The sequence below is a fragment of the Delphinus delphis genome, chromosome 2, assembly GCF_949987515.2.
Source record: "Delphinus delphis chromosome 2, mDelDel1.2, whole genome shotgun sequence".
NCBI classification, from domain to species: Eukaryota; Metazoa; Chordata; class Mammalia; order Artiodactyla; family Delphinidae; genus Delphinus; species Delphinus delphis.
In genome coordinates, this window is record NC_082684.1 from 28,336,323 (window position 1) to 28,361,654 (window position 25,332).

A 25,332-nucleotide genomic window follows, 5' to 3' on the forward strand; every position below is an offset into this window, starting at 1 on the left:
GCTTAAGAGCTGATCCTGATTGAGGGTCCCTTCCCAGCCTCCACTAACACTGCGTGTTCACCTCATAGATTCTTTTTTAATAGTGTTTATTTATTTTTACTTGTTGACAGTTTGCTTTATTTATTTATTTATGGCTGTGTTGGGTCTTCATTTCTGTGCGAGGGCTTTCTCTAGTTGTGGCAAGAGGGGGCCACTCTTCATCACGGTGCACGGGCCTCTCACTATCGCGGCCTCTCTTGTTGCGGAGCACAGGCTCCAGACGCACAGGCTCAGTAGTTGTGGCTCACGGGCCCAGTTGCTCCGCGGCATGTGGGATCCTCCCAGACCAGGGCTCGAACCCGTGTCCCTTGCATTGTCAGGCAGACTGTCAACCACTGCGCCACCAGGGAAGCCCCACCTCATAGATTTTACTATATGGAACTATCACCAATTATTTACTTGTCTGTCTTCTTTACTAGTTTGTTTCTAAGGGGTCAGGGACTATCTTATTTTGGAATCCTAAGCATCCAACATATTGCTTGGCATGTAATAGGTTCTTTTTTTAAAAATTTATTTATTTTTGGCTGTGTTGGGTCTTCGTTGCTGTGTGCGGGCTTTCTCTAGTCGCGGTGAGCAGGGACTACTCTTCGTTGCGGTACATGGGCTTCTCATTGCTGTGGTTTCTCTTGTTGCAGAGCATGGGCTCTAGGCTCATGGGCTTCAGTGGTTGTGGCTCACGGGCTCTAGATTGCAGGCTCAGTCAGTAGTTGTAGCGCACGGGCTTAGTTGCTCCGTGGCATGTGGGATCTTCCCGCACCAGGGCTCGAACCCGTATCCCCTGCATTGGCAGGGGGATTCTTAACCACTGTGCCACCAGGGAGGCCCCATGTAATAGGTTCTTAATACACATTTGAAGAAATTAATAAACCCTTGTTTGGTAACATTGATTATTAGGTCAACAGAAGTTTTGTTTTGAATACCATTAAGTGTTGAGTTTCTCCTTCAGTTTGAGCCATCTTAAGTTGTCATTTCTGTGGCTAGTTGAGTTTTTCTTCCCAGAATCTTAAACAAGGAACTATAAAGTATTCATTTAAGGTTCCTCTTTCTTCTGATTATATAAATAATTTATTTTCCTTAAAAAATAAGAGTAGAACTGAAAGTAATAGATGGTAGTATAGTTAGAAATTGTGTTAGCTTTTGAGTATATGTGTGACAATTCCAGTTTCACCCCACTGGGCTGTAGATCTGGCTGTTTGCCTGCCACTTCATGCACAGTTAATGAAATAAAAACTTCCTAGACTTATTGAGGGAGACGGCTTGTCAGATTCAGAGAATTAGTTTAAAATTTTTCCTGTTACAGCCAAGATTCGGTGGCCCAGGGTCACCTAAGCATAAAAGCTGCCATGGTGTGGGAACACGGGGCCTGTTCTAAATCTGTGGATTGGGCACAGTAGAGTCAGCTTGGTAAACAGAAAAAACATCAGGGTAGGAGGGAGTTGTAAATAATGCTGCTATTTTCTTGATTTAGAGTAAAGACTGTGATAGGGACAGAGATGAGCCAGTCTTCTACTTTGTTTTTCTCCAGACATTCCATGAAGTTACAAAATGAGCAATGATAATTTCTTGTTTCATTTCTCCCTGTTTTACTAACATTAGCTTTATATACCTTTCTCCTACTTTCTTTGAACTATTCTCTATTCCAGGGGGCATAGAATAGTTTTATATATACTATTCATTTAATTTTGAGTCTGAAGAACTCTGGATTATTTGAAAGAGACTGATGTAATGGAATCCACATTGAATTAAGAAATGTAGAATTACTTTTAAAAACAAGCATCAGGGGTCCAGAAATTTTATGTCATTTGAGGAGAACTGAGGGACTAAGATCTTGCCTACATTTAGAAATGCCGTTTATTAGATTGAAGAAGTGGAACATCTGTTAAAAGATAAAAATCTTTCCAATTCTGAAATAGACTATAACTTAAATAGTGGTTCTTAATGTGGGAAGTTGATTTTGAAAGAAACAAAGGGATAATAAAACTGTGTGACTAATGATGAGATAAATGGAATGCAGGTGTTTCTTAAAAAATCTTGCTAAAAACTTTGACAGTGGATTTCCCTGGTGGCACAGTGGTTAAGAATCCGCCTGCCAATCCAGGGGACACGGGCTCGAGCCCTGGTCTGGGAAGATCCCACATGTCGCGGAGCACCTAAGCCCGTGTGCCACAACTACTGAGCCTGCGCTCTAGAGCCTACGTGCCGCAACTACTGAAGCCCGTGCGCCTAGAGCCTGTGCTCCGCAACAAAGAGTAGCCCCCGCTTGCCCCAGCTAGAGAAAACCTGCATGCAGCAACAAAGACCCAATGCAGCCATAAATAAACAAACAAACAAACAAATAAATAAATAAAAATTTAAAGAAAACTTTGACAAGAGATTTTCTTATGCAAAACTTTTAGGTAAAACTTATAGAAGAAAATCTTTGTGACGTTGAGTTAGGCAAAGATTTTTTTAAAGAAATAAGACATGAAAAAGCACAAACTATAAAAGGAAGAAAAAGATTAATAAGTTGGATTTCATCAAGGTAGGAAAATTAGAAACTGTTACTCTTTAAACAACACTTAAGAAAATGAAAAAGCAAGCCACAGAAAATATTTGCCGAATGTATATCTAATAAAGGACTTGTATTCAGAATTTATAAAGAACTCTTACAACTCAGTAGTAAGAAGACAGCTCAGTTTTTTAAAATGGCAGAAGATTTGGATACCAGAGAAGCTTTATAAATAGCCAACAGGCCCATGAAAAGATATTCAATATTGTTCGTCCTTAGGGAAATTAAAACCACAGTGAGATACCACTTCACACCTATTAGAATGGGTAAAATTTAAAAGATTGATAATACCAAGCATAAGTGGGTATAGTAACGGGACCTCCCATACATTGCTGGTGGAAGTGCAAGGTGGTACAGCCGCTTTGGAAAACAGTTTGGCGGTTTCTTGTAGATTAAATATATACTAACCACACGACCTGGCAATCCCACTCTTAGCTGTTTACCCAAGAGAAATGAAAACGTGTGTCCACATTACACTTGTACTTGAATGTATACCCATAATAGCCCCAGCCTGGATAGAATGTCCTGTACTGGTGAATGGATAAACAAATTGTTGTACGTCCACATAATGGACGACTACTACCAGCAGTAAAGGGGAATGTACAACTGATACAAGTAATGGCATGTATGGAGCTCAAAAGTGTTATGTCACACACAAAAGACTACATTTTCTATGTGATGTCATTTCTGTGGCATTCTGTAAAAGGCAAAATTATAGCAAAAGAAAGTACATCAGTGGTTGTGCAGGAGGGTGGAGGAGGGGGCTGACTGCAAAGGATCATGAGGGAACTTTTGGGGATGATGAAGTGTTCTGTATCATGATTGTATTTTATATCATAACCTTATACAGTTGTCAAAACTCTTAATTGTATGCTCTAAATTGGTGACTTACTAGATATAAATTATACTTCAGTGAAACTGATTTTGACAAGAGATTTGACAAGAGATTTTTTTTAACCAGTCATTTATATAGGATTAGAGAATGGATTTAAATTAGTTTGGATCTGAATTTGTTATAGGCATTAAAATAATTTTGAAATAATAATATCACTGAACTGAGTTGCAAAGAGCTTACTAGTTATCAGTGTTGGGTCAAGTTGAGGTTAATATTATTAATGAAAACAGATGGAAATAAAATACAAATTTTATTTGAAGAAGTTGCTAGATCAGAGAATGAGAGTTCTAAATAACTAAGGAAAAAAAACTTGAGGGCTGATTTTGAATTCCCCCTCTGGCCTAAATCTTTACTCGGTCTAATACAGTTGACCATCAATTTCTAGAAATAGTCACTTCCTTTTGCCTCCAATAAATTACTTTTATTGGGTGGACCAAAAAGTACCTTCAGTTTTTTAAGTAGAAATAAAAGACACAGTTTTCATTTTCACCACGAACTTTATTGAACAACATTTTCACCCTTTTGTTCCACTACCTTCTGCCATTTTTCAGGCCATTTCATAATTCCATCTTCCCAAAACTTTTTATCTTTTTTGAGCAAAGAACTGTTCCAGGTGCCTTTTACAGTCTTTCAGGGAATTGAAATTTTTTCCATTAAGAGAATTTTGTAAAGACCGAAATAAATGGAAATCGGAAGGTGCAATGTCTGGTGAATACAGCGGATGAATCAGAACTTCCCAGCCAAGCTCTAACAGTTTTTGCCTGGTCATCAAAGAGACATGCGGTCTTGCGTTATCCTGATGGAAGATTATGCATTTTCTGTTGACTAATTCTGTATGCTTTTTGTCGAGTGCTACTTTCAGTTGGTCTAGTTGTGAGCAGTACTTGTTGGAATTAATCATTTGGTTTTCTGGAAGGAGCTTATAATAGAGGACTCCCTTCTAGTCCCACCATGTACACAATGTCACTTTCTTTGGATGAACTGGCCTTTCGTATGGTTGGTGGTGGTTCATTTCGCTTGCCCCACCATCTCTTCCATTCCACTTTGTTGTACAGTATCCACTTTTCATCGCCTATCACAATTCGTTTTAAAAACGGAACGTTTTCATTACGTTTCAGTAGAGAATTGCATGCAGAAATATGATCAAGAAGCTTTTTTTCTCTTAACTTACGTGGAACCCAAACATCAAAGTGATTCACATAACCAAACTGGTGCAAATGATTTTCAATTCTTGATTTGGATATTTTGAGTATGTCGGTTATCTCCCGCGTGATATAACGTTGATTGTTCTCAATTATTGTTTCAATTTGATTGCTATCAACTTAAATTGGTCTACCCAACAGTGGAGCATTGTCCAGCAATAAATCTCCAGCACGAAACTTTGCAAACTACTTTTGACACATTTGATTAGTCACAGCACCTTCTCCATACACTGCACAAATCTTTTTGTGCATTTCAGTTGCATTTTTATCTTTCTTGAAATGATAAAGCGTAATATGCCGAAAATGTTGCTTTTTTTCTTCTGTCTTCAATGTTAAAATGGCTACACAAAAAATCACCAATTTTGATAAGTCTTTTTTTAAATGCACACTGTTATTACAGCTGTGACATACAATCTAACAAAATTGTTTCAAATGAAGTTAAAGACAGCTAAGTGCTACTAGAGCCATCTTACGGAAGAAAACAAATGAACCTTTTGGACAACCCAATACAATTTTTCTCCTCTGAGTTTCTTCTCATTTTGATTTGCTAGCTCTTTTTTGGGGGCAAGGGCAGGGTATATTTAACGTTGATCCCCTCAGGCTTCTATGATTAGTCTTTTTCTTGGTCTGCCTCCTTTCTCTGGCAGTCTTTTCCCATTCTCCATGTCTTTTAACTGCCCTCAGGATCCTGGTATCTATAGCTTCAGATGCTGATTTCCACTCATCTTGTGGATATACTCAACTGGATATCCTATAGACACTTTAAACTTAACATGTTCAGTTCTGCACTCATTACTTTCCTTACATCTCTGCCTCCTTAATTCTCTACCATTATTCATCCAGGCTCCCAGGCATAGAAAATCCTGATTTGTCCTTGGCTTCTTGCTCTCCCTGATCTTTTCAGCTTTGCAGATCACCAATCTGTTGCTTCTAACAGAAATAAAGCATATGCTAGTCTTCCCTCTCTACATCACAGCCAGTGCCTAGTAGCTCCCTTGGACCAGTATCCTCTTGTCTCTCAGCCATTGATCTGTCTTTCTCTTCAGAGTCTCTTTCACATTGCCCCCAGAGTTACTTCTTTTTAAATGTGTGATCCTCTTACTCCCTTAGTTAAAAAACATCTCTTGGGGCTTCCCTGGTGCCGCAGTGGTTGAGAGTCTGCCTGCCGATGCAGGTGACACGGGTTCGTACCCCGGTCCGGGAAGATCCCACATGCCGCGGAGGGGCTGGGCCCGTGAGCCATGGCTGCTGAGCCTGCGCGTCCGGAGCCTGTGTCCCGCAAGGGGAGAGGCCACAACAGTGAGAAGCCCGCGTACCGCAAAAAAAAAAAAAAACAAAAAAAAAATCTCTTGTGGTTTTGTTGTCATTGTTGCTTAGAGTCTAATAAAATGAAGTCATATTCCTTTAAAATTACAAATTAAATATTTCTGAGCTCTCATTCTTCCTATCCCAAGAATGTCTTTCCCTCCAGCCCCTTTTTGGAGGTTCTTCTTGATGCATCAGTATTCCTGGGTAAGAGGGTAGGCTCTGGAATCACACTGCCTGGTTCCTTCAGTTGTCAGCTTAGTGACTACAGACAAGTTATTTGAGCTCTCTGTACCTCTGTTTCCTAATCTCTAAAATATGCATAATAATATGGTTACCTTATATGGTTGCTGTGAGAGTTAAATGAGATAATATATGAAACACTTCAAACAGTGCTGGCATATAGTAAGTTCTCAGTGCAGGTGGATTCTTCTTTTTATCATTATACTTGAAAAAGAAATGCAGAAAGCTTATTATTTTGGATTGTTGTTTGGTTGTTTCCAAATGAGATTTCTCTGGATCTCTCATCTTTCCTGATGAGGAATGAATATAAATGAAAACTGTATAACTTGGCTGAACCAAGTTCCCTCAGGTACACTCTGTGCCATCTTCCTCATTTATTTGGGTTGGGCTGCTTGGGCATAAATCACCATCATAACCTGGCAACCCCACAGCTTGGTTTGCACATAAAGCCGTATCCCCCAGGGCTCTCGTGTGGTCCCAAGTCACCTGGGTCTAGTTGCCAGTCTCAGCTGGTCCTCCCTTCCCTTATATTCCAAGTCTTGCTTCCCAAGCGCAGCTGAATTCCTTTCTTTTCTCAGTGCATCTCCATTTTATATCTGAGGCAACTGAAGATAAGCTAAGTAGCTTGTCCAGAATTGCTTCGTTGTGAGATTCATGCTCTTGACCACTGCACTGTACTGTACTTAGAATCAGTCACCCTGTATGGCCCAGGTGGTTTTCTAAACACTTTGCTTTTGTAATGCTTAACTTTTTATCACTCTCTCTTGACTCAGTACTTTTACTTATGCTGCTGCTTCTACCTAGGGTAGTGGTACTTTTTTTTTCTTTCTGCCTGGCACATGCTTACTCATTCTTAAGTAATAGCCCCTTTGCCACTCATGTGAACACTTCCCCATTCAGGCAAAGTTACTTCTCTCCTTCCTTTGCCCTCCACATATTGTTTTTTCCTCTTTTGTGGTACTTGCTACGTTGTATTGTCCAGCTCCCACATTGGACAGGGTTCGTGGAGGTTAAGAAAAGACCCCGTCTTATTTATTCTTGTGACCTTAGCTTTTAGCGCACAGTCTGGCATGCCACAGATGCTCAACAAGTATGAAATGAATGAAGAATGAATGATACAGAAGAACCTAAAGATGTTGGTGGTGAATTATAGTGAATTTGCTAAAACACGAAGTTTTAGCAAATAATTTTTTTTTTATAATTGTATGCAGTGTTTCACAGAACTAACCCCTGAGGGTTTTTTTTTTTTTTTAAATAATTCTACAGCATTTCTATTGACTGATTGATTGGCTGTGTTGGGTCTTCGTTTCTGTGCGAGGGCTTTCTCCAGTTGCAGTGAGCGGGGGCCACTCTTCATCGCAGTGCGCGGGCCTTTCACTATCGCGGCCTCTCTTGTTGCAGAGCACAGGCTCCAGACGCGCAGGCTCGGTAGTTGTGGCTCACGGGCCCGGTTGCTCCGCGGCATGTGGGATCTTCCCAGACCAGGGCTCAAACCCGTGCCCCCTGCACCGGCAGGCAGACTCTCAACCACTGCGCCACCAGGGAAGCCCAGCAAATAATTTTAAGCTAAGAGAAAATATAGATATCTAGGGATAGAGGAACATAGCAGAAAAAATAAAATGTGAGTATATGAAATGGGTGGTAACGGGGTAGTATATCAACAATTGAGGGGGAGTTGCAGTGCTTTTCCAAATTTTCGGCTCAGGTACCTCTAATGGTAGAGGATAGCGGGCATGTAATCCTTTGGGGGCTGGGAACAGAGCCCCAAGGAGCCTTTCTGCCTCAACTACAAAATATATATGAACGTTTTGAACCTACCCCTGTTTTATCTTTAGGAATTCTTGCATATTTTGCATTCTATTTTATTATCTATGAGTTTGTTTTAACATGAGAATATTTTTTCTCCCCACTACCTCATCCTCTAATAACTAGACGCAGTGGGAATGTGTCCATTTATCCTCTGTCTTCTAACACATTCTGGCATGCCCCAATGCCCACATCTGGGGAGCATGGAATGGGGTTATAGTCTAATACAGCAGCATTCTAGCTTTCTGTTTTGGGGGATAATCTAGTCAGGAGTATTATGTCACGGAACCGAGGAGGGTGAGCTCATCTTGTTCTGACTAACGAGGCTGTTCCTGGAAGGCTGCAGTCAGTTGGAGGCACCTCATTACCAGATCGCTGGGGACCAGCTGGAGAGAGTTCACAGAAGACCCACAGGAATGATTAAGAGACTGGAGGGGCTGACGGATGAGGAACGGATAGAAATGAAAATTGCATAACTTGGCTGAACCAAGGTAGCAGGAATACACAACTGTATAAATATCTCAAGAGTATAAACTTGATGGGGGAAGGCAATCTTTTATGGTGGGATTTTGGGGTGGGGAGAATAAACCAAGGGTGAAATTAAGCAAAGGAAAATATAAACTAATAATCTAAAGTGTCTGTTGGTACACTTTGTTTCTTGGAACCTCCTTAGTTGGACCACTCTAACTTGTGGGCCTTTTTTTGATTGAATGATTTGTTTTTTTTAGTTTGACTTCCGTGGACTTGCGGCTGGTGCTTCTCTGTGTAGAGAACGCTGGAGACTACATCTTAACAAAGCGAACGTCTTTCTTTTGTCCTGTCTTGTTTTGTGGGACTCAGTGGTTGATATTTGGAACTCCTATGTGCTGCCACTATCTCTTTATGCACCAGAATTCTGAAGTGGACTTTCACATAGTTTTCTTTTTTTAATTAATTTTTTATTGGAGTATAGTTGATTTACAATGTTGTTAGTTTCTACTGTACAGCAAAGTGAATCAGTTATACATATATCCACTCTTTTTTAGATTCTTTTCCCATAGAGGTCATTACAGAGTACTGAGTAGAGTTCCCTGTGCTATACAGTAGGTCGCAGTTTTTTAGAATAGCACTGTAAAAGTAGAAACTCAGTATGTATTGTAGTAATTTTAGAAACCCAGATACAGTATTTGGTCCCTGAGGTACTGGTTGGTTTCAGGAAATTATAGCCTTGATGAAATCCAAGCATGATTATATGAAACACCTACTTGGGAAATGATTGTATGAAATTCCTATTTGGAGTATGGAAGGCATAAAACTTTTAAATAACAGTTGAAATTAGCCAGGAGAAACATTTGCATAATGTTGCCAGTTTTATAGCCCTTTTCCTAAGAAGGGGTAGTAGAACTGGAAGAAAGTGATTTTTATGCTTTTTTGATATATAAAAATGAGTTCATTTATACAACACATTTATGTACTTTTAAGACTAAGTCATCTATACCAGAGATTGGTAAACGTTTTTTTGTAGACGGTCAGATAGGAAAGCTTTGTAGGCCATACATCTCTGCTGCAACTACTCAACTCTGTGTTGTAGTTCAAAGGCAGTCAAAGGCAAAATGTAAACGAATAAACTTGGCTGTGTTTATTCTTCTTTTACAAAACTTTTTTTTTTTTTAAACAAAAACCAGTAGCTGTCTGGATTTGGCCTGCAGGCTGTAGTTTGCCAGCTCCTCCTGCAATAGACCCTTGCTCCTGAAAGCATGGTCTGCAGACCAGCAGCATCAACATTACCTATGAACCTGTTAGAGATGCAGAATATTGGGTCCCTTCTCAGCTGACTGCTCTAGAGTCTAGACCATGTTTCCTGAACTTTAACATGCATAGGAATCACCTGGTGAGCTTGTAAAAGTATGGACTCTGAGGACTTCCCTGGTGGCGCAGTGGTTAAGAATCCGCCTGCCAATGCAGGGACACGGGTTCAATCCCTGGTCTGGAAGATCCCACATACCACAGAGCAACTAAGCCCGTGCGCCACAACTACTGAGCCTGCACTCTAGAGCCGAGAGCCACAACTACTGAGCCCGCACTCTAGAGCCGAGAGCCACAACTACTGGGCCCATGTGACACAACTACTGAAGCCCTCGCGCCTGGGCCTGTGCTCCGCAGCAAGAGAAGCCACCGCAATGAGAAGCCTGCGCACCGCAACGAAGAGTAGCCCCCGCTCGCCTCAACTAGAGAAAGCCCGCGCGCAGCAACGAAGACCCAGCGCAGCCTAAGTAAATAAATAAACAAACAAACAAAAATATTGTTTCCTTATTTGAAAAAAAGGGTAACTTGCCTTTTTAGGGAGAAAAAAAGAGTATTTAGAAACTTCTTATGTGTTCCCGCATCATTAAGAATTTGGGGGACTTCCCTGCCCGTCCAGTGGTTAAGACTCTGTGCTTCGGGCTTCCCTGGTGGCACAGTGGTTAAGAATCTGCCTGCCAATGCAGGAGACACAGGTTCGAGCCCTGGTCCAGGAAGATCCCACGTGCTGTGGAGCAACTAAGCCCATCCGCCACAGCTACTGAGCCTGCGCGCCTAGAGCTTGTGCTCCGCGAAGCCACCGCAATGAGAAGCCTGTGCACCGCAACGAAGAGTAGCCCCCGCTCTCTGCAACTAGAGAAAGCCCATGTGAACAGCAACAAAGACCCAACACAGCCAAAAATAAATAAATAAATTGATTAATTAAAAAAAAAAGACTCTGTGCTTCCACTGCAGGGGGCACAGGTTTGATCCATCCTGTATGCCGTGTGGCACAGCCAGAAAAAAGAATTTGGAAAATACTAAAAGGTACAGGTAGAAAATAAAAACGTCTATAATTCAAAACACTTAGAGATGACCACATTTTTATGTTGCTCCTTCCAGTCTTCTGTATGTAATATAATATTTTAAAAATTGGGCTCATGATATGTAAATAAGTTTGTGCTTGCTTTTTCATTTAACATTTTATTTGTGAGTGATTCACTGTGATATTTCTTTGAAGTGTAATTTTTTTAATGCTTATATAGCATTCTAATGGATCTCTTATAGTTTATGCAGTTCTTCTCTTGTTTGTGGCTCCTTTAAACTGGTTCCAATTGCTAGTTGACCCAGGTTTTGGCTGATGTACTTGGCAAGTCTATCACCATATTTTAAAATAATTACACATATTTATTTTTAATTATAAAAGTTTGACAACTTGTTTGATCTGGTGGCTTTCACCCATTCTGTTCTTCTGGTCTTGTTAGCATTTTGTGTTTTCTTTTTTCGTCTCCCATGATGGAGAAGCAGTAGAGTGGTCATCAGAAGCATGGCGTCTGAGTCCAGGTTGTCTGGGTTTGACTCAACTCTACTATGTACTGTGTGTAATCTTGAGAAAGTACCTTGAGAAAATGCCTCAGTTTCCTCATCTATAGAATAGGGATAATTGTATCTGTGTCTTAGGGTTGTGAGTTAATACACATGAGAACACTGAGAACAGTTCCTGCCACGTGGAAAGGGACTGTCTCTTTTCATTTACTAATCAGTAGTTTCTTCTCATGTGTTCTATGGAGGCTATTCTTGCCAGAAACCCCTTTCTGCTACATTTAGTTCATGAATATCTTTGAGTTACAGACTGACTTTACTGAACTTTGCTACTCAGTGACTTTATCCTGAATGTTCACAAAAATTTTCCCCTTACTCACAGTAGCAAATTTTACTGTTTTAAAGATAAAGTCAGTATTGTTTAACCGTGTCTTGGAAATGCATACATGGGTACAAAGGGAGCAGACTGCATAGGCTGACTGATTGGGTTTTAAAGCTCTTTGGTGGTTTCCTCTTTCCAGCTGAGTATTACCTTGATTCCTTATCAGGGCATACAAGGCCCTCTGCAGCCAAGCCCTGCCTGTGCTCTCCTTTCATTTCTCTTCACCTTGTTCCCAGCCCCATTAAAGTGAAACTGGGTGTGTGGTTGTGACGAGGCTCACTCTAAATCTGTGCTCTACTCTGCATCTGCTGAAGGGTTGGAATCCACTGAAGTGCTGGAGCTCTCTTCTGGGGAGTGACGCAGCTAAGCCCGTGAGATCGCCACTTGGCTTTTCTTGCGGACTTTTAATTGGGAAAACTTGGTCAGAGATTACCTGCCCTTGGTTATTTTTAGTGCCACAGGGTTTCCATTGTCTATTCTATACCTCCTCTTTGTTGTTTTCTGGGGGTTCTCTTTGAGAGATAAAAATCTATTCCACTGACTCTTTTTTTCTTTGTAGCGTAGGATCCCGAGACAGCAGAACAGATGCACCCTTTGGCAGCCAATTGCACCCTGCACTAGAGAGAAGTCCAGGGATGTTATATTTTGGGATTATATTTCTCCACCGTGGAATTCATGCAGTTCATTCCAGAAACATTGACCCTCTGCTTCTGTGACACACCCTCGCTGAAGGTCTGATGGACAGACACTTTCTCTTGACCTTGCAGCTGTTTTCTTTCATGTGGAAGTTGGAAGACAAGGTGAAAGTGGCCAAAAGTTACCTGCTTTGGTGGATAGGTGTGCTCCCCTTGGTTCTCAGAACATGGGCCCTCGTTTAAAGGTAAGGTGACAGACTAGTTAAGACTTACTTATTATTGGGATGTAGAACATGGACTCAGTGACCAGTTTCTAAGCCCTCTCAGCAGGGGATAGCATTGATGTGCACAGCTGCAGTTGGAATTGACTTTGCTCCCAGCAGAGCCAATTTGAGTATGAAGAAATCAATTCTCCATTTCTGGGAATAGACTTTTTCACAACCAATCTTCAATGTTAGGGCTAAAATTTATTTGATATTGTAATTATAAATCTTTTACTAAAAAAAAAAGGCAGTTTTAGAATATGTATATCAATCAACTTTCTAACATTCCCTTGAGACATTTCCCCTTTCCCTTTTTTGTAGGTAATTGTGAGCCAAAGTTCTGTAGTATTGAGCAACTTGCCCAGGATCTTTTAGTAAGCAAGTGATATTTTTGCATTAGATAATTGGTACTGCATTCCATTTTCCTTTGTAACGTTTTATTTTTATTTCAAAAGATTTAAAAAGGGGCCGTAAGCATTTGTCTTTCTAATTTTATCCTCGGTAAGATTGGGTAATGCTTTTCACACTTTCTTTTACCAGTTTCTTAAATCTTTTCTCTTCCCAAATACTTCACTATCCCTATGACTCCACTCTTTTTCATGATTCAGTTATATGAGGTTAAGAACACTGGGCTTCAGAGTTAGACAGGCTTGAGTCACTTAACCTGCTGGAAGATGTTCAGCAAGTCAACTTTTCTAAGCCTAGGGTTTTTTTTTTTCAAGTCTCTAAAATAAGAATAATAATGCTTATTTACCAAGTTGTATTGGTGACAATTACTTGGGCTAACATGTAAAACACCTAGTACATTGTTTGGCCTGTGGTAGGTGGCTCAATAAGGGGGTTGTAAGTTATGGTGGGGTGGGAGCAGAGACAGGGCAGAGAGGGCACGACAGGTACAGTAAGAGGACAGAAAATGCCTACAGAAGAGGTGAATCTGGAATAAAAGTGATTTGAGGGGTCACCCTAAAAGGAAACCCTGTACTCAAAGACAAAGGCATGGAAGCTTTGTGATAGCATCCAGAAAGGAAGAAAATGCAGAAGGAAGGCAAGTTTAGAATGTGACCATGGGTAAAATTGAGAGATGGGTAAGTATTGTTGGGGAGTTTTTTTGAGAGGTATTGTAGAGAAGGGGGACAGTTTATAAAGATCACATCAATGAGTGATGAATTGACAGAGCTAACTCCCTGATCACAAGGAGGCTTCACAGAGAAGAGAGGAGAGTTTGGAAAAAAGTAATAATTGGTATGCTGAGTTTTAAATAATAAAGGGAATTGGAGTAGAAATGTAGAATTGACCTTTTGGAAAAGGTCTAGGTGATCTAGATCAGTGGTGATGATTTGGTGGAGTGACAAGTGAATGGGGAAAAAATGGACAAGGACTTAACAAGGTCAAGTTCATTATTATCAGCCACGAGGACCAAGAAAGACTATGGCTGTTCCACACCGTTCCCCCAGTATCTGGCGTATTAAGTAGGTACTCAGTATTTGTTGGATGAGTTATTTTAGTATTAATTTTTAAAATCTTCATTATAAAAATTTTCAGACATAAAATTAGAAAAGTTTAAACAACTCCCACATAGGCAGAGATTTTAAGTATGGTAAGAGAAGCCTTGCCTTTTGTAGTTCTGATGCATTTCTCATTGAATGAAGTGTGGACCAATAGAGAGGTTCCCTCAGTTTCTTACTGGCTCTGAAACAAAGGAGTAGTGATGCTGCTACTACTATTGATAATAATTATAATAATAATTAAAACTGAGAACTCACTGTGTGCCAGGCACCATTCTAGGCTGTTTACATGTGTTAACTCTTTTCATCCTCGCAACACCCCAGTGAGGTACACACAGATATTAGCCCCATTTGATGGATAGGGAAACTGGCAGATTATAGGGAGATTAAATAAGTTGTCCGTGGTTACCCTGTGAGTGGCAGAGAATGGATTTGAACCCAGGTAGTCTAGCTCTAGTCTAGTCATGCCCTCATCCTCTATATTATTCTCTTTGCTCTACTGTTTGATTTGAGAGTCTTGATGGCTGTGGAGAGTTATATTGAAGTCCTATCACACTAAAGGAGATGGTGTCATAGAAATTATTAAACTTCATCTCTTTTTACGGCAATGAGAATTCTGAAGCTTAGACAGGTCACACAGTTGCAGCCCTGGAACTGGTCTCCAGGCTCTGACTTACTGCTTGTCAGCTGCCTCTCACAGAAAAGGTTGTTGTGGTTGTCAGAGACAGTACATAGGAATTTTCCCAGCCCTCATGATGTGTGCCATAAATTTAGCATTGCTCTATTCCTCTAAGGAGTAAGAGACTTAAGACCACAAGTCTGTAACATCACCTACATATACTTCATTTTCTACTGAGTGCTGTAACTTTACTGAGGGCTAAATGTTCATGGCCAGGATCAGATTGAATGACGTCCAACTGAGGGAGTATTTAAGACAATTATTAACTGCTGGTTTCGGTTCCACCAAGTCACCTAGTATATCCTATAAGGCACAGAGAGTTGCTTTTTGAGAGATGATAGCAGCTTTTCAGCATAAGGTCCCAGGAGATGAGATTCTTGTTTGGGAAGGAGGCTCACTAGTTGTGTCAAATATTGAGTTAGTATATTGTCCTCTGGAGAGCAACTTAATTCATGTGTATTGACAGTGCTAATGTTCCCTGTGTGGCTTTCTTTTCCGGTAGGACTTTGGACACCAGTCTAAATAGGGATTTCTATGAAACTTGACATGGTCATTCCTCAAATTACCTACTCCCTATGGATTCCATTGGATATATTGTTATCAAAGGATCTAATGGCCATTTTTGGTCACTCTTTCTCTTAAATTTTCCCAGCATAATCAGACATAAAAAGCACACTTGGTTGGGGAAAAAAAAAAAAAAGTTGTTTTGGTCCCTCCCAAATCTGAGCATAGAAATTTTCAGCTGTCTTGTCTCTAAGTTATATATTAGTGCTGATAAAAGGTGCTGGGTTGAGATAACATTGATAACCTTAATATATATTGACTTGAAAAGAAAGAATGAATTTAGTGCATTGTGGATTGGAGAGCATGTACAGTCTATGCTAAGGTCAAAACTCAGTGATAAGATAGGAATGTCAGTGGGCATTGCATTTTTCCTTGGCAGTACCGTGGGTGGTTCAAATGAGTAATAAGATTGAAGTCTTATTCTGGAGATAACTCTAAAAACAGTGTAAGTTTCCCCTCAGACTCTGGCCCCTATTTGAATTGTTCTGACTTTGGCAGGCATCACTTAGGTTGAGAAGTACAGTCTCCTCCTTTGCTTCCTTCCTCTCCTTGGCCTCTCTGCTGAGCTCATCTTCCACAGGGCCTGTTAGTTTGTCTGATTGGTAACAGCAAAAGAAAATGGTTTCTCTTACATGCCCATTGCTTATTATTGGGATGACCCAGAGTTCATTTTAATTACATAATGCCAACATGATGATAATAATCCTTTTAAACATTTTATATAACTATTTCTACTTAGATAAATTACTTCCAGAAGGCAAACATAAGGGGAAAGTGACTCCATTATCTTCCTTGCCTGTGTTAATTAGTACCACTTTGCATGGGGGAGGTAAACTGTCTTGGGGCCCTGGATCCAAGAAGATGAAAGCCATGCTATTACATTTTGTAACTAGAAGTGGCTGTTTGTGGTATTCCTAGGGTGGTCGGTAGATTGGAAGTCTTTAGGAGGGGGAATGATGGTCTCTCTTTCTCTGAAATGTTGTAGGGCACCTGTCAAGCTAGAGAGAGAGCAGGGATAGTAAGGCTGGAGATGGTAGACTCAAGCCACATGCTCTGCTTTGTCTCTCTCTGAGACAGCTGTAAGGAAGAGTTAGAGGAAAAACTAAACAAGTTTTCTTCTGCAGCTGCAGCTGTGATCCTCGGCTCTCTGTTGGCATTGAAGGGACCTGATGTTTTACGTCATTGGTACGTTATAGAAAGAGCTCTCTATTATTTCTTTGTTAGGGTTGCTTATATCATTTTTTGCCTCCTTACCTCCCCCTTTCTCCTTGAAAATAGACTTAGAAATATTTCCAGGCATGCCAGAATGTACCTTCACAGAGTTGGCAGTGTTATTCATTCATTTGGGAAATATTTATTGAGTAATTATGGCCAGTGCCAGATGCTGTTTCCTGTTGAGTCAAAGTCGAATAAGGCAAAAATCTGCCTCCATGGAGTTCATAACATGAAGGGGGAGAAAAGTTATAATAGATGAATGCATGCACGGGAGTTTGAGGGAGCCCAGAAGAAGGAACCCCTAACTGTGGCAGGGATTGGGGAGGGCTTTTGCCAAGTGACCAAGGAAGGGGAAGGCTTCCAAATGGAGAGAGTAGAGTGCACATTCTTTTTACTATGTTAGGACCCAGTACATGACGGGAGGTTGGGGGTAGGCATCGTATGTGGACCATGGTGTAGAACAAGAATTGGTAATCTTTTTCTGTAAAGGGCCAAAGAGTAAATATTTTCAGCTTCCCAGGCCATACAGTCTCTGTCACAACTACTGAACTCTGCGGCTTTAGGGCAAAGGCAGCCCTAGACAACAGTAAATAAGTGGGTGGGGGTGTGTTTCAGTAGAATTTTATTTACAAAAACAGGCAATGGGTGGGATTTGGTGCGAGGACCCTGGTATGGAAGTTCCTCTCTTCACCCACAGAGGTAGTGACCCAGTGGAGGGTGTCTTTGGAATTCTTGCTTGCTCCACAGTGAGAAGCTGTAATGTGTAACTGGCGGGTGGTGTGTGTGTTCTCTCTTTTACATAGGTGGCATCACAGTGTCTGTGGTTGCATTCTTCTTCACAATTAAGTTCCTCTTCGAGCTTGCCGCACGTGTAGTCAGCTTCCTCCAGAATGAGGACCGAGAACGCCGAGGGGACCGGACTATATATGACTACGTGCGGGGAAATTACCTGGATCCCCGGTCATGCAAAGTCTCCTGGGATTGGAAGGACCCCTATGAGGTGGGCCACAGCATGGCCTTCCGAGTGCATGTAAGGGAATGTTTCTGTCTCCGTACCCACTGGGGTTTCTGAGTCAGTTGCCTTCCAGAATCCAGTTCAGTCTGTTGGTGGTGCTGGCCTGAAACGTTCATGTTCTCCAACACCTCCCCACCCCCACCCCCCAGGAACTTGGGAATTGTTGACATCTGAAGAGTCATACATTTCTCTATCATTTTGGTTTAATAGGTGCTTAGCTTGGAAGAAGTATAAAGCTTAATGTTACATTTTCAAAGTGAGAAAAATATTACTGAAAAGAGTAGGTGCTACAGATTAGGGATTGGCAAACCATGGCCCAAGGTCCAAATCAGACCCACTTCCTGCTTCTATAAATACAGACTTACTGGAACACAGCCACACCCATTCATCTTCCTGTACTGCCTATGTATGCTTTCACGTTTGAGGAGTTCACCACAGTCGAGTAACTAACTGTGTATGACCCGCAAACCAACAGCATTACTCTCTGGCCCTCTGCAGAAAGTTTGCTGCCCCCTGCAATGACTTCTCCACTGAAGCCTTGTGCTTAGCTCCATAGTCTGAACCCCACTAGCCCTGCCTAGTGCTTTTGTTCACTCAGTGCCAGTGGTACCCACTGACTTACCTTTACGTTTGGGTTAGCAGTGATAATATAAGAAAAAAGGGCAAGTAAGACAGGGTAGGCAGCATCTGTGGTTCAGAAGTGTCGAGTTGAAATGGACTCAATGGTGTATTTTCCCCTCTCCTCAGAATACATTAAGAATTTGTTCGTGACTTAATGGTTTTCTTTGAAGCATTGAGAGAATTTGTTCCCTCATGTGTGAGCAGGACTGTAGGAGTGGATGGATACAGAGATTTACCAGTCACCTCCTCCCTCCTCACACTCTCTCAAGTAACACAGGAAATGATTTTCTCCCCCTGCTCAATAATGGGTGTCCCTCTTCTCCCCACTGCAGTTATTCTATAAGAACGGGCAGCCCTTTCCTGCACATCGGCCTGTAGGACTAAGAGTTCACATCTCTCATGTTGAGCTAGCAGTGGAAATTCCAGTGACCCAGGAAGTCCTCCAGGAGCCCAGTTCCAACGTGGTCAAGGTGGCCTTCACTGTGCGCAGGGCTGGGCGGTACGAAATCTCAGTGAAGCTTGGTGGATTAAACGTGGCCTATAGTCCCTACTACAAGATTTTTCAGCCTGGTAGGTTGTTTTTTCTTTCTTTCTCTCCCTCCATTCCTTCCTTCCTTCCTTTTTCTTTTCCTTTCTCCTTCTTCTTTTCTTAAACAGTGCCTTTGTTGAGATTTAATTCACATGCTATATAATTCATACATTTAAAATACACAATTTAGTGGTTTTAAAACTTTGTAGACTTGTATAACCATCACCACAGTCAATTTTGGAGCATTTTCATCACCCCATCACCCTGTACCCAGGTCACTCCATATTTTCCCCAAATCCCTTAGCCCTAGGTAACCGCTGATCTGCCTCTGTGGATTTGCATACTCTGGGTACTACTCTGCCATTTGCATTGCATAAAAGCGTGATCATAACATATGTGGCCGTTTGTGACTGGCTTGTTGCACTTAGCATAATGCTTTTGAGGTTTGTCCATGCTATAGCATGAATCAGTACCTCATTTCTTTTATTGCTAAATAATATTACATTATATGGATATACCACATTTTATTTATCCATTCATCAGTTGATGGACATTTGGGTCGTTTTCACTTTTGACTACCATGAATAATGCTGATGTGAACATTTGTGTACAGTTTTTGTGTGCACATATCTTTTCATTTCTCTAGGAGTGGAATTGCTGTGTCATCAGCCGGGTAAGTTCTTAAGGGGTGAGGGTGCCAGAATAGACCAAAGGTAAAGTCTTCTGATTTTTGAAACCTTTTCAAGTAAAATCACCCTAATCCTGCCCTTGGCTGCCAGTATGTGTTTTACTTCTTACTGAAGAGTGTCCGCCCAAGCTTCTAGCATCTTAAGAATTGAGGCCTCTATCTCAACTTTTTTTACCCCCTTGTGTCCTTTGTGCCAGATAATAGATGTTCATGTGCTTTAAAGCCTAAAAGTATAATCTCTAACTCCTGGTTCTGCAACATACCGTTTAGTGTGCTGAGACCCTGGCTGCCCTGTTTGCCCTGCCTTGGCTTCCTTTTGACGGTGTCATTAGATACTAGCCAGGTTGGTGTCCACTTTGGGAGTCAAACCATAACAAGAGGGGTCTTGAGAAGATTTGCATATGTTTGCATGAAAGGTCCTCAGTTTTCTTTCTCTTATAACAGAGGAAGCCTCTGGACAAGGTGGCTCCCAAGCCTTCTCCCTCTCCAGGTATTTCCTCCTTTGCTTCAGTGACTCACTCACAGACTCCTTTCCACACGAAAAGGAGTTGCCTCACCTTGCCGCCAGTGGAGAACAGTTCATATCCTTATAATGTGTACCAGCCCTTTTCTTTTTAAACTAAAACTGAACTATTTATTTTGACATGATTTTAGATTTTCCTACAGTTGTAAGAGATAATACAGAGAGATGCTGTGTACCTTGACCCACTTTTCCCAGTGGTGACATCTTACAGAACTAAAGTACAGTATCACAGCCAGGTTATTGACATGGATACAGTCAAGACACAGAACATTTCCATCACCACAGAGATCCTTCATGTTGCCTTTTGACAGCCACACCCATTTTCCCTCCCTCACCCACCTGTTTTTTAACTCCTGGCAGCCCACTAATCTGTTCTCCACTTCTGTAATTTTGCCATTTCAAGAATATTATATAAATGGGATCATAACAGTATGTAACCTTTTGGTTAATGTACCTTTTTTGCACTCAGCATATTTCTCTGGAGATTCATCCAGGTTGAGTATATCAGTAGTTGGTTCCTTTTTATAGCTGGGTAGTATTGCTTGGTGTGAATATACCATACTTTGTTTAACCATTCACCAGTTGAAGAACATCTGGGTTGTTTTCAGTTTGGGGCCATTATAAATGGTGGTTTTAATTTGCATATCCCTAGTGGTTAACAATGTTGAACATCTTTTTATATGCTTATTTGCCTTCTGTGTGCCGTTTTTTGATGAAATGTCTTTTCATGTATTTCATCCATTTTCTAAATGTATTTTTTGTTTTTTACTATTGAGTTTTGAGAGTTCTGTAAGTCCTTTGTTAGAAATGTGGTTTGCAAATATTTTCTCTCAAGCTTTAGCTTTCCTTTTCATCCCCTTAACAGGGTCTTTCACAGAGCAAGACTTTTTAATTTTGCTGAAGTCAATTTATTGTTTTCCTTTTATGGATCATGCTTTTGGTATCTGAGAACTCTTTGACTAGTCCTAGATTCCAAGGATATTCTCCTATGTTTTTTTTCCTAAAAGTTTCCTAGTTTTACATTTAATATTTAAGGTCATGATCCATTTTTAGTTAACTTTTGTATATTAGGCCAAGATTTTTTTTTTCTTATAGATGTCCAGTTGCTCCAGCATCTTTTGTTGAAAAGGCTAGCTTTCCCCTATTACGTTGCTTCTGCACCTTTGTCAGGGATCAGTTGGGCATATTTGTGGGGATCTATTTGTGGGTTCTTTGTTCTATACCATTGATCTGTGTGTCTGTCCCTCCACCAATACCGGAATCTTAATTACACAACTATGCAATAAGTCTTGAAATTGAATAAACTGACTCTTTCCACTTTACTCTTCTTTTTTATAATTGTTTTAGCTATTCTAGATCCTTTGCCTTTCCATATAAATTTTAGAATAATACTGTCTAAATCTACCAAAAAATCTTGCTGAGATTTTGCTAAGAATTGTGTTAAAATTATATATCATTAGGGAAGAATTGACATCTTTGCTATGTTGAGTCTTCGAATTCATAAACATGGTATGCCTCTGAATTTCTTTTTTTTTTTAATTAATTAATTTTATTTATTTATTTTTGGCTGCATAGGGTTTCGTTGCCGCACGTGGGCTTTCTCAAGCTGTGGCGAGCGAGGGCTACTCTTCATTGCAGTGCGTGGGCTTCTCAGTGAGGTGGCTTCTCTTGTTGCGGAGCACGGGCTCTAGGCATGCGAGCTTCAGTAGTTGTGGCACGTGGGCTTAGTAGTTGTGGCGAACAGACTTAGTTGCTCCACAGCATGTGGAATCTTCCCGGACCAGGGCTTGAACCCATATTCCCTGCATTGGCAGGCAAGTTCTTAACCACTGCGCCACCGGGGAAGTCCTGAATTTATTTCTTTAATCAGCGTTTTGTAGTTTTCAACATACAAATCTTATACGTGTTTTGCTAGATTTGCACCTAAATATTTCGAGTTTGTTTGTTTATTTTGCAATTATTCACTTATTTTTAAGGCCTGCTTCACTTGTAGGTTCCCAGGGGGGTTCTTGGTACTATACCTATAACTCTCAGTTCTGTTTTCTCCAAGTTTTTCTGTCATTTTGTTTAGTGCTTGCAGTGGTTAGGAATTTGTAAAAATGAGTTCCCAGAAGTTCATTTGAATTAATCTCTTTGTTTTCTTTCTCTTTCTCTGCCTCATAATGGTATTGTTTATCCCTAGGAACTGGGCTGGCACCCAGCTTTCCAGGACTCACTGACTGAGTAGATCTTTGTGCCCTAAAAATCACCTCTCTGACGTTATGTTCCACTGTCTTTGTTCCAGGAATGGTGGTTCCTTCCAAGACCAAAATTGTGTGCCATTTTTCTACTCTCGTGTTGACCTGTGGGCAGCCACACACTCTTCAAATAGTGCCCCGAGATGAGTATGACAACCCTACCAACAATTCCACGTCCTTGAGAGATGAGCACAATTACAGTCTGTCCATTCATGAGGTAAGAGGCTCCCATCTTGCCCTGCGTGCTCCCACCTGTCACTCTCACCCTCTCTAGTTCACTTCCATCCATCTCCTTCTCCCTGACTGTTGTGCCTGCCTTCCTTCATCTGACAATACCTATCTCATTAGTAACTGTGAGACTTCGATTAGCTCGTAGATAGGAAAATTCTTTGTAGGAGTAAATTACTGTGAAACAGGGAAAATTATGTATGGTTCATGTTGCTTTGTTTTCCTCCTGTAGCTCGGTCCTCCGGAAGAAGAGAGCACTGGTGTCTCATTTGAGAAGTCAGTGACATCCAACCGGCAGACCTGCCAGGTGTTCTTGCGGCTCACCCTGCATTCTCGAGGCTGCTTCCATGCCTGCATTTCATACCAAAACCAGCCAATCAATAATGGCGAATTTGACATTATTGTCCTAAGTGGTGAGTTGAGAGAAGAGCTGTGATTTAGTCCTCTTCTCAGGCCACTTGTTCTTTGCACGTCTGCATTCTTCTGACCAACCCCACAAATATTAGATATTTGAGCCAAACTTGGTTTAGAGCTCTGTGGACTAAAGGTCTAGTGATAGGTAACTTCCTCCCCTGTCTTGCACTTTAAACCTTATTCCTTGTTATACTTCAGAGAATGAGAGGAATATTGTCGAACGCAATGTGTCCACCTCAGGAGTGAGCATTTACTTTGAAGCTTATCTGTATAATGCTGCCAACTGCACCAGCACGCCGTGGCACCTCCCGCCCATGCACACAAGCTCTGCCCAGCGCCGGCCCTCCACGGCTCTGGAGGAGGAAGATGAAGACTCACCCTCTGAGTGTCACACCCCTGAGAAGGTGAAGAAACCTAAGAAGGTGTACTGCTACGTGTCACCAAAGGTTGGAACTCTCATTCTTGCCGCCCCCCTCCCCCCCACCAAGCCTGCTTGTAATTGGTATTTGGTTACAAAATCCACAAAGCAACAATCTGAGAATCAGAGCGAGGTCATTGCCGTGTTGGGGTTCAGGGATAACTGAGGAGGCTGCTTCAAGTTGAGCAGAAGGCCGTGCCTCCTCTTCTGTTGCCCATGTCTGGTTTGGCTGGCTTACATCTCTGTCTAGAGAGTCTGTGCCTTGGGACTTTAGAGCACCTGTAACTTTCTGCTGTTTGATTGCTTCTGGGAAGACTTTTCAAGGCATGGCTCTCAGAGTTTTAAAGAAAGCTACTTTTAACCATTAACAGTTTCTCACTAGTGTAAAAAATTACTGTTGGACCCTTGTACTATTTCAGAATAATTTGATCTTTCATTCAGTGATTTGTGAAACCACAACAGATGTCATGATCCATGTACAGGATTGGAATAGAGAAATTTTGGCAGAGACAAGGAGGTGAACTTCCCAAGGCCCCTGAGCTAAGAGGCGCTTTGTCTTAGGGGTTTTCTTTTTTAGTGTTTGTATTTTGCTTATTCATACAGACCTCAGAAAAATGAGACTCTTGAAACATCCCATTACATTCCTTTAATTGCATAACCAAACCTGAGTTCTAATTCTGTTCTACTTTAGAACACTTTGCTATGCACTATTCATCATTTAAAAATCTAGCCTTAATTTGGCCTGGGGGAATGGCAAAGAGGGAAATGGTCAGGTAGAGATAAAACAAGATTGGCTGTGACCTGATAATTGTTGAAGCTGGTGATGACTTCATTGTACTGTTTTCTCTTCTTTAGTATGTGTTTGAAATTTTCTTTAATGAAGAGTTCTTTAAAAATCAAGAAAAAAGTCTGACCTACTACATGTTCAGATAACAGGGTTTTAAAATTTTTATTTATTTATTTATTTTTCAATATTTATTTTATTTATTTATTTTTGGCTGTTTTGGGTCTTCGTTGCCGCACAGGGGCTTTCTCTAGTTGTGGCGAGCGGGGGCTACTCTCTTTGTTGTGGAGCACAGGCTCTAGGCGTACAGGCTTCAGTAGTGTGGCACGCGGGCTTAGTAGTTGTGGCTTGCAGGCTCTATAGCCAGGCTCAGTAGTTGTGGCACACGGGCTTAGTTGCTCCGCAGCATGTGGGATCTTCCCGGACCAGGGCTTGAACCCGCGTCCCCTGCGTTGGCAGGGAGATTGTTAACCACTGCCCCACCAGGGAAGCCCCACAGGGTTTTTTTTATTTTTATTTACTTATTTATTTATTTTTTCCGGTACGCGGGCCTCTCACTGTTGTGGCCTCTCCCGCTGCGGAGCACAGGCTCCGGACGCGCAGGCCCAGCGGCCATGGCTCACAGGCCCAGCCACTCCGCAGCATGTGGGATCCTCCCGGACCGGGGCACGAACCCGTGTCCCCTGCATCGGCAGGCGGACTCTCAACCACTGCGCCACCAGGGAAGCCCAGGGGTTTTTTTTAGATTAAAAAGTTATTGCATTGTCTTTTCTTTTATTGTAAATGGCAACAGACCTCTTTTTATTCTGACATAAAGGATTTTTATGAACTTTTTTGTATGAGACTCCTCCCATCCCCAACCCCCTCTTCCCCAGCAAATCCTTGGTGCCATTCAAATAGAGATAAAGCAGTGGGCGTGGGCCACTGGTGTTCCCTGTCCACTGACTTGGAAGAAGTCTCTCTGAGCAGCATCTGGCTAAGCAGAAGGAGATTTTGATTGTTTCTAGGTGAAGTGTTATCTACTTATAAAGTGAAAACCTGATATCAGATATTTGGAAATGGTAGTAAGACTTGAGTATTAAGATTATGAAATATCTGTGTGAAATTGCATGGTGAGCGTAATACTTTAAATTCGCTTGTTTTAAGATAGAGTTGATGTTTTCTATTTGATTTCAGTCCTAAATTATCTTCTTTGTTCAGAGAGGAAAAGGGTTATCATGAGAAATGTAGATGGGGGCTGATATTTGAATTACTATACTCGAATAGAACCTCTTTATTTATCATTCACTTC

At 41.3% G+C, this 25,332-nt stretch overlaps 1 protein-coding gene across 9 annotated transcripts in view; it reads left to right on the forward strand.

Annotated features, from left to right (window-relative positions):
* The window catches only part of AREL1 (apoptosis resistant E3 ubiquitin protein ligase 1), a 43,940-nt gene that overhangs the window by 5,992 nt on the left and 12,616 nt on the right, over positions 1-25,332 (forward strand). For 4 of the 9 annotated variants that reach the window (XM_060004185.1, XM_060004193.1, XM_060004190.1 and 1 more), the window contains exons 2-8: positions 12,283-12,603; positions 16,494-16,554; positions 17,388-17,614; positions 18,553-18,790; positions 22,245-22,414; positions 22,658-22,838; positions 23,038-23,285. In XM_060004185.1, coding sequence (XP_059860168.1) covers positions 16,539-16,554; positions 17,388-17,614; positions 18,553-18,790; positions 22,245-22,414; positions 22,658-22,838; positions 23,038-23,285 — 1,080 coding nt within the window. In that variant the 5' untranslated portion in view covers positions 12,283-12,603; positions 16,494-16,538. The remainder of the gene's footprint in view (positions 1-12,282; positions 12,604-16,493; positions 16,555-17,387; positions 17,615-18,552; positions 18,791-22,244; positions 22,415-22,657; positions 22,839-23,037; positions 23,286-25,332) is intronic. The other 5 variants (XM_060004187.1, XM_060004188.1, XM_060004192.1 and 2 more) reach the window with 4 other exon arrangements.